This window comes from Morus notabilis, unplaced genomic scaffold (genome assembly GCF_000414095.1).
Source record: "Morus notabilis unplaced genomic scaffold, ASM41409v2 Scaffold342, whole genome shotgun sequence".
Lineage (NCBI taxonomy): Eukaryota > Viridiplantae > Streptophyta > Magnoliopsida > Rosales > Moraceae > Morus > Morus notabilis.
The window spans coordinates 897,638-907,726 of NW_010366042.1; the positions used below are offsets into that span (position 1 = coordinate 897,638).

Here is a 10,089-nt window from a genome sequence, read left to right on the forward strand (position 1 = left end):
ATATATGAGTATTGATTAATACTTTAAGCCCTTATTTATTTCACCGATTCGAGTTTTGCTACAGTAAAAAGTTATTAAAAATAGTAACATCTAACTTTTTTAACTATAATAAAAAATTCTTACATAAAATTATATCTCAATTCAAATTAAAAACTCCAACCAATTAAGCGGGCCTAAGTAACTTCAGTAATCCTCGCTTTGGGATCCAATATAAGCCCAAATCCCATGCCCAGGCCCAACTCCAACTCGACCTTTACGACTCGTCGTTTTGAGCGCTCTGTGAAACGTACAAAACCCTAAAACCTGGAATCATTTTTCTGCAAACCAAACAGAAGCAGAGAGATCCGAGAGGGAAAAACCACACAGCCCTTCAGCTACCTACGCTCCTCCAAGCTCGTCAATGGCTGTGAGTTTCTTCTTATACTCTCTACTCTCTCTCTCTCTCTCTCTCTCTCTCTCTCATCTCAACAATAAACAAATATGCTACTTTTTCTTTTTTTATTTCTTTCCCCGAAGGAATTTATGTCGGATGATTTGATTTTGATTCATTTATTCAAAAAATTCGCTTTGGTATTTGATATAATACAATGTATTTGGATCTTTGCAGACGATCCCGGTTAACCCGAAACCTTTTTTGAACAATTTGACTGGAAAGACTGTCATTGTGAAGCTCAAATGGGGGATGGAGTACAAAGGTTTTTTGCTACATTTATACGTATACATATACATACACACACACACACACACACATATATATATATATATATATATTCATTTTTGGCTTAATTGGCACGAACACTGTAACTTCCTAACTCTCGTTTCTGTTGGGTTTGTCTTCAGGTTTTCTTGTCTCTGTGGATTCTTACATGAACTTGCAGGTATTTTCTCAACTTCCACACTAGCTTTTTGTGTGAAAAATCTCATTTTTGTGGTGCCTAATTGTGATGCTTGTAATATTTCGTATTTACTTTAGATTTTTTCCTTTTTTTTTTCTTTTTTGTGTTTCCAATGTTACTTATAGGTTATCTGCTTATATATGGATAATGAATTGTGCAAAATTTTGTTGCTTTATATGTTTCACTTACTATTATGCTGTTATATTTAGTTTATGATAGTAAACTTTCATTTTTTGCGGAGATTTTTTGTATTTTCTATCACAATTATCTACATTCTTACCTTGTTTACTTCGGAAATCCCAATGGTTATTAACATCGTCCGATGAATGAAACCTACCTGCAGTTGGCCAATACGGAAGAGTTTATTGATGGACAATTCACTGGAAATCTTGGTGAAATTTTGATCAGGTAACTTTCTCCCTGGTGCAAGAATGCTGGAAACCCCTGGTCCGATTTTGTAAATCTTTCATGTTTTCAGCAAGAGTTTGCTAGTTTGACCATGTTTTAAGTTCGCAAGTAACAAACGTTTGTATTATAAAATATGTTATCTTATACAAGGGCTACCTTTGTTAGATGTGCAAATAACTTTGTGCAAAAATGGCCAAAAGGTTTATTTGTTGTCTGTTATAGCCACTGGGCAAAGTAGCTTTTACCTGGACACTATCACTTTTTTTTTTTTTTGGGTATCAATGTGCATTGAGTTGATCTGTTGGTAATGGTTTACCTGAAAACTTTTAGCAATTTCTTATCCACATTATAAATTAGATCAGGGGCGATTGAATGAAACAAATTAGCTTTGGCTATCGTACCAGTTGATTTTGAATTAGAACTAGTTTTGTTGCATTCACCAAGGAGATCTAGTTTCTTTTCTAGTTCTTGGCTGGCTATCTGAGAGTGATACTGGGAAGGTGGTCTTACTATAAAATTCTTGTCGGGTGTGTTTTCTTGATTGACAATAATAATCATTCTTTACATTAAGTCATGGGTGGTTAAAATAAACATTTGCAACTCTTGGCTCTTGTCGAAAGTTGTGCACAATATAAGAAGAGGCTGATTTAAAATGACTCTTTAGCTCATTGAAACAATTGGATTCAGAATTAGAAAAGTAGCTCCTGGCTAGAGGAAGATATCCTTTGACTGGTTTTATGGATGCTGTGTTATATATGTGGTTGTGAGTTAAAGTTATCATGTGGGTTTTTGGTTCTGTTTATTTTTAGATCGATTTCTCTGCGTAAAGCTACCAAAGCTCCTCAACTTCTTCAATTTGTTATTTTTTTCCTTCCCATGCGGAGACGACCTATCCTTTTCTTGGCAAGCCATTTATTTGTGTGTTGTTTATCAGATACTCACCGCATTTATTTTTCTTTCTTTCTCCTGCAGGTGTAACAATGTTCTTTATCTTCGTGGAGTGCCAGAGGACGAAGAAATTGAAGACGCTGAACGTGATTAAGAAGTGGCATTTGCAGCAATGGTTTATATAGAACTTTTAAGTTAATCCCTCTTCTGCTTTTTTCAACCTGTAGTGACAACCTTGTAGTTGTATTGAATGTAGAGCTCATATCAGAAGTTCGACTTGATTCATGTCCATTAAAGATCCATTAACAAAGAAATTGTTCCCGCACTTTGCTTGTAGTCGCCTGTTTGTTCAGGTTTATGCCATTGTTGGGGTGGTTTTACCCATACTGTTTGACTTAATGGTCCTTGCCGCAAGTGCTATTATTTCACGTGATCCTTGGTTCTTGGGGTCTAATAGAAAATTATAACTTTACAAAGGTATCGTCTTGAAGGAAAAAAAAAAAAAAATGGAGCAACTTCATTCATGTGCTTGCAGCTTATTCAACTCTTCTTTTCTACACCCTTCAAATGGCTTTCTTTTGAGTTTAAACAATCCTTAAAAACCTACTTCAATAATCATCATAACTAGAGAAGGTGTAAATCTGCAAACAGTTTGTTCTTGGTGTAATGTTGGACCCGCATTCCAGCAAAAGAAAATGTCGGGCCCACATTAAGAAAATTTTTCTTAATGACATATTTTACTTTTGATGTTATATGATCCGTTCCTTCTCGATCGATTCTTATCTGCTATACTTATGTCAACTTTTCATTTGCCAAAAAAAATAATAATAGTAATAAATAAATAAAATAAAATAAAATAAAAAATAAGCTACACGTTCTATAGACACATTTTAACAATGTTAGCATTTGGGTAGTTGGAGTCCTGCTGAAGTTAAGAATTGGGGGCATCTTAATCCTTCTATTTTCTTAAAATGTTGTTTCCTTTTAAAATCTTTTTTACTTATTCCCAAGTTAACTCACATCAGATCCAAAACAATTAGCCAATAGAAATTAAAATATGATGCAAATTAGTTGATGGGTTCCATCCCAACGAACAATTTGGTGCTGCCACAATCAAGCTCTCACTATCATTCTTCTTCCATTTTCCTTTGACTTCAAGGGACAACTATCTCAAACAGTGCCAAACCAGCAAAACACACACACACTACTATATCTTTTGAGTTTGCTAGTTTCAATCAAAAGAATCCTTCCCCTTCTTTCCATATTTCAAGTAAAAAGTTAAAAACTTTTCCATAACTTTCTCAATATTACAAATATAAATTCCCACCTTATATAAACATATCAGTCTTCTAAGTCTCTAGCTCTCTATAACCATATTCTGCCAATATAATTAGCCATTTTTTTCATGTCATAAATATAGATTTGGGACCTCTTCGGATTGTTTAAGGTTTTGGGGAAAAAAAAAAAAAAAAAAAAAGTCCATATGGGATCAGTGGAAAGAACAAAAAAGAGAGTCCATCTATGGAAAAAGGCTATTGTCCATTTCTCTTTATGCTTTGTCATGGGGTTCTTCACTGGCTTTTTCCCAACTAGTAAGTCTTCAATTTTCTCTCATTATAACCATGTTGTTGCATCAAACAAGCCGGAGGTTCCTCCGGTGCATCCGCCGGTCGAAACGTTTCAACGGGCGAATACGAGTCGTGCAGGTGAAACGCCTTTGGAAGCGGCTCTTCCTGAGGCCATGCCTCAGTTAGAGCACCTTCAAAGGGTAAAATTGTCAGAAGAGGAAGGAGAAGAACAACAAGAAGAACGACGAAAAGAAGAAGAAAAACTCGATTTGACGCCGAGGAAGCTTGTGATCATAGTCACACCGACAAGCACAAAGGACAAGTTCTCTCAAGGTGTGCTTCTGAGGAGGTTGGCCAACACTATAGGCTTGGTTCCACCACCATTGTTGTGGATTGTTGTTGAGGGCCAAACCGAATCGGACGAAGCGTCGCGAACACTAAGGAAAACAGGAATCATGTACAGGCATTTGGTGTTCAAAGAGAACTTCACAGACACTGAGGCTGAACTCGATCACCAAAGGAATGTTGCGCTCAAGCACATTGAGCACCACAGGCTCAGCGGGATTGTCCACTTTGCAGGCCTTTCTAATGTCTATGATCTCGAATTCTTCAACGAGCTCCGAAAAATCGAGTATGCTAATTAGAATCCTACTAATCCTTTCTCATCTATCAAATCTCTTACTTAACTTTGAAGATTTTTAATTCATGAGGAAACTTATCATTACTTTTGTAGGGGCTTGTTTGAAAATTTTTATTTGCATGGGAGACCTTTTGTTAGACGTAAGATCCTATGGTTCCTTAGCTGTTGAACAGCTGTGGTGGTATTCTTAAAGTTATGGACCAATATATATATATATATACAAATATATATACAAACAAGCAATGACACGTATATTAACAAAATCTTATCATAAACATTATAATGCAGATATTTATTTTTCATCTGTTATCATTGTTTGTACAGCATAATTTTCAAGTATTTACATTAAGGGACTTAAAATATAAGACAAGGAAACCTTTTCTTTTTTTTTTGAAAGAAGACTTGGGTTGTAAGTAAATGTTACTTGTTTTATGGGGGTTAAAAGATCAAGCTTGATTGGTTTGAGTAATTTGCAGGGCATTTGGGACATGGCCAGTGGCACTACTGGCAGCAAAAAGGAATAAGGTGACAATTGAAGGACCTGTCTGTGATTATTCACAAGTTATAGGATGGCATCTGAGGAAAATGAACAATGAAACTGAGGATTCCAAGCCTCCAATTAATATTTCAAGTTTCGGCTTCAACAGCTCAATCCTCTGGGATCCAGAAAGATGGGGTCGAACTTCCTCTGTCCAAAGCACCTCTCAGGTATTTTTAAGTATTCATACATGCATAAATACACACATTTTTCCCTACCGTTCTTCATTTAAAATAAAATTTATTCAATGTACTGTTAATATTGTAAAGTTATAACAATATTCTAGGATTACTAAATCTCGTAGTGTTACATCATTTCAACGTCAGTATTACACTAAATAAGTTTCATGTTATACTTTTCACTTACATATATATATATTATAGTGTACGACTATAACAATGCCAAACATGTATATATAATTTATAGGTCTTGTTTGTTTTTCCTGATAAGATTATTTATTTTAACGTAACAATAACGTTGTAAAAGTGTAATAATAGTGTCACGCTTTTTTAATGTTAATGTTATGTTGAATTAATGTGATGTTATGTTTCTCATGTATATACATATAGCTTTTGTGATGTCTAACCAGGTAAAACCATTTGAATGTTTCCAACAAATGGTTATTAGGCAAAATGCAAAAGGGTATCTCTGCATTATTTGTCAAAAAGTAGAATTATGAAACTTTTGCTCCTGTTTTCATGCAAAGAAAGACAAAAGGGAAGTTGTTAAATTTATGTGGAGATAAATCATGATTTGGGTTGCTCTAAATGGGGTCTTCCCTGACTCTCTTTTGTACCAAACCGCTAGAATATTTTGTCCCCATTTGGCTCTTTTGGTTAGCAAGTTCAGTAGAGGTTTGGCCAACAGCCAAGCATTAATATAATCATTTGACAGACTTGCATGAGCATATTAAGTTGGTGAGACTATATAATTTTTGAAAGCTTAAAAAATTATGAGTGTCAATTAGTACTAATCCAACAATGTTACTTCCTAGGAAAGACTTTTTCTTTGTTTGTTTGTTTATTTATTTTTGAGAAAATTCTTGAACTTATCCTTAAAGTATATGAGTCTGGATTTTTACCCTTTATTCTTGATTAATACTTTTTTTAACTAATATAGTTATTTGACTAAAAAGAATATTAATCAATAATAAGAAGTAAAAATAAGGAATAAAATTTCAGATTCATACACTCTAAATAGTATTTGTTTCCGTTGTTACATCCATGGAGTCATTAAAAGGCCCAACACTCAAAATAGTAGAAAATATGCCGATATGAAAAGTTTAAGAAAGTATATAGGCTAATTTATAGTTATAAAAATTAATAAGCCATAACTTGTCAAGTTATAGTTCATAACCAGATAAGTTATGGACAAACTTGTCAGGTTATGGTTCATAACCAGACAAGTTATGAACAAAAATTGTGAATTATGAACAATAACTTGTCAAGTTATGGTTCATAACCAGATAAGTTATGGTTCATAACCATATAAGTTATGGACAAAAACAGTAATTTGGCCTATTTATTAACTTATGTAAACTATTGGCTTATTAATTTTAATTCATCCCAAGTCTTGGCCTATTTCCCTCTTTCTCCCATATTTTTATTAAGAAAACAATATACATACAGATATTTATTATATTACATTAATATATTCCCCATTAAAATTTAAAAATTTGATTTTATAGTGTCTATTTAATTTTTGTTAGTTATTAGCCCTGCTAATAAAAAATTCATGACTCGGCCACTACAGAGTTCTATCAAATTTGTGAAACAAGTGGTTCTTGAAGACGAGACAGAAATAAAAGGAATACCACCAAATGGCTGCTCAAAAATCATGCTTTGGCGTCTTCATTTACCAACTCAAACGACACCAAGGAATCCACCTCCTCTACCTTCTTCAATTGATGGTAGTAACCAAAGATGAAGAGAGGAACTCAAGAAACAAGAATAGTTAAAATGTGAAGATTGAAGAATACCATTCTTTTCTCTTACTTCTTTTTTTTTTTTTAACTTTATTAATTCACACTTCTCTTCATAAAGTTTTGTAATGTCTTTGATACAAATGATTTTTTTTTAAATATATAGTATGATTCATCAGAACCCTTAAGACACTCTCTCCACCAAATTCTGTAGAAAACAAATGAAAACAAAGTTACAAATAAAAACATCTGAATTTTTTGCTATGCGTTTGGTCGGTGGATTCGTGTCATGATTCGGATCATGGTTCGTGACTCGTTACAGTATTTTCTCTCATAAAAAATACACATAAATTAAGAATGATTCTAAATCATAATTCTGAATCCATCAACCAAACATCCACAAATTCTTGCTTCCTCAACATTAAAAGAAACAAAAACAAAAAACAAACAAAACAGGACAAACAAACCAACACAAACATGGATTGGGCTTAACTATGCATCACAACCTGGGCCCAACCCAGCTAGTGGTGTAGAAAGTCCAACTTGGCCCTACAACAGATCAAAATGGGTCAAGTTGATAGGAAACAACACTGCAAACTGGCCCCAAAATCTTGAGTTATCCCATTCTTCCCACAATTGTTGCTCTCCGTGTCAGGACTAGTCATCAATTCTTATAGCTTTACGCGCAAGTAATTTGGAAAAGGATATGAGGATAACTTTTGTGGTGTGGAGATCATGGTAGTGTATTTTTATATGCCCTACCATAAAATGTTTAAAAAAAAAATGAATTAGGAGAATTTTAAAAAATAAATTACTTATAGTTTTAAACTATTAAACTTTCGTAAAATTTTGTTAAATTGTTTAAATTTTTTAACTCTTAACATGATTTTGGTATCATTTGAAGATTTAAGGGTTATTTTTTGACAACTGAAGTCACAATTCAAGTTCTATTGCTATAATATTTTCTCTTATAAAAATTTAAAATAAATTTTTTTATTACAGTGTTTTTCTCTTACATACACAATTTAAATTCTCAACTTAAATTGTGAAAAAAACACTCCCTAAACCATGTCTTGTGGGTAGGTTTTTTTTATTTTTTTTAATGTCCTACCACATAATTATCCAAAAATTACGTCTTCTAATATCTTTACTTAGTATTGGTACTTACCGATAAATAAATAATAATAAAAAAAAAGTCTTCTGATATCTTTTAAAAAAAATAAAAAGGGTATTCGATGTCTATTTTTGCTGTTTATAGGCAACCATAACATGTGTCACAAAATTAATGTAGAGTACAAATAATTATGGTACCTGAAAGTCTAATAAATCAATACCCTCCGTCCCCGACTAAAAAAATAATAAAAGTCACAATAAAAAGTAATACTATTCTTAAATTACACAAATGGTATTCAACAACTAAGATTGCTAATTCACAGTTTCATTGTTTTTTTTTTATCACATACCTTCAATAAAATAAAGACAAAATCATGAAAATATATTTTACCGTTTAGTTCATTTATTCGAGTTTTTAATTCGAGTTGAGATGTAATTTTATGTGAGAACTTTTTCATGTAGTAAAAAAATTAGATGTGACTGTTTATTAAAATTTTTTATTGTAACAAAACTCAAATTTTAAACTCGAATCGGTGAAATGAACGAGACGGTCTAAGATGACTCTAACTTCATGCCAATTAAAATATTGTGAGGCTTTGTTTCATAACGTGGCATGTAGAATCCTGTTGGGTGACCAACTAACCAAGTCCCTTTCAAAGTCAAAACCATTCAAATAAATGCAGGCAACAAATGTTTGGAGGAGGTGGGCAAAGTCGTAATTATTTATTTGCCAAAAATTATATATAGTTAGAGTTGGGATTATGGCATTATGCTCTGGAATTTTTTGTTAAATATAAGCGTGTAATCCCTACCCCACTCTTCACATTCATCATTTCACATAATAATTACAAAAGTTCGTACCTGCTCACAAAAATTAATCAAATCGAAATAAAAATAAATAGTTAAAACAATGATTAGAGTGTGTTATTAAACAGCCAGAATAAGCTTTCCCCCGGTTTTTTTAGGTAGCTTGACAAAGACCTCGTTCATTTTGTCGATTTGAGTTTAAAATTTGAGTTTTGTTATAGTAAAAAAATTTAAAAAACAGTCATATTTAATATTTTTATTACAGTAAAAGACTCTCACATAAAATTATATCTCAACTCGAATTAAAAATTTAAATCAAAGAATTAAACGGATCCAAAGTAATCTATATATTCACATGTATAATTTCCCCTTAAAAAAATGTTCAAATGTACAATTAGTGTAACAATTAAAGACTCTACTATTGGGAATGATAATTGAGAAGTGAAGTTACGATAGGTCAATAGCTATTCTAGCGCAGTAAACACTAATTAAACACGTTGTCTAATAAAATAAACAAGGAGACATTTAAAATAATATCATAAAAATTTTGTACAACAATAAACCGTCATGTTTTTTTTTTTTTTTTTTTCAAATTTCGTTAAATTTACACACAAACTTGTTTTTAATATGAATATAATGTGATATATCTATATAACTATGCAATAATAATAGGATACTTGTTCATACCATGTCATGAAAATCTTCCATAAATAGAGAAACTTTATCCGAATTATTTTATAGAGGTCGGATTCAAAAATTAATTTTATTTAGAGAGTTAATGGCAGCTTTCGGGTGTCAATCATGATTTGTGAATATATTAGAGTCGATAGAACGTTAGAACAGAAATATAAAGTGCGAGAAAATAAATGAACACACGAATAGAACGTTAAAATGAGAAAGTAAAGTATTAAAAAATAAATAAACATATAGATTTATAGTAGTTCACCTGTAATGTGAATGCTACTTCTATTGTAAGGTCTCATAATTTCAATATACTTAGTCCAAAGTACAATTATAATAGAGAATAAGAAAGTGAGAAAATGGAGGGGATTTAGAGAGAGAATCTATAGAGATATAGAGTAAATGAAAGTATGATGTCTGATTGTGATGGGTGTGATATTCAATTCATGCTCTTAACCCCTATTTATAGGAGACTGCCCGGAAAAATGCGTCATCAATCCTTACAGAATGTCCGGCTGTCATCTATTGATCTCTAGTTTCCCTTTTTCTTTGAGATGCTTTTCTTTTTCTTCAATTGACTTTTCTCTTCTTTTTTTCCTTATTTGTTATGCGGTTATTTTCTTCTTCAA

The 10,089-nt window shown here is 32.3% G+C and overlaps 2 protein-coding genes across 2 annotated transcripts; both read left to right on the plus strand.

Moving 5' to 3' along the window:
• The first annotated feature begins 315 nt into the window (after window positions 1-315).
• On the plus strand, window positions 316-2,650 carry LOC21407180 (probable small nuclear ribonucleoprotein F). Its single transcript, XM_024172976.1, has 5 exons — window positions 316-406; window positions 608-695; window positions 841-878; window positions 1,240-1,304; window positions 2,277-2,650. Exons 1-5 carry the CDS (start codon window positions 401-403, stop codon window positions 2,344-2,346), a joined length of 267 nt encoding a protein of 88 aa, XP_024028744.1. The 5' UTR covers window positions 316-400; the 3' UTR covers window positions 2,347-2,650.
• An 858-nt stretch (window positions 2,651-3,508) lies between these two features.
• Window positions 3,509-6,959, plus strand: LOC21407181 (probable beta-1,4-xylosyltransferase IRX9). The gene is made up of 3 exons (XM_010109284.2): window positions 3,509-4,391; window positions 4,877-5,108; window positions 6,691-6,959. The coding sequence occupies exons 1-3, from the start codon at window positions 3,676-3,678 to the stop codon at window positions 6,862-6,864; spliced, it is 1,122 nt and encodes a 373-aa protein (XP_010107586.2). The 5' UTR covers window positions 3,509-3,675; the 3' UTR covers window positions 6,865-6,959.
• Window positions 6,960-10,089: the final 3,130 nt, after the last annotated feature.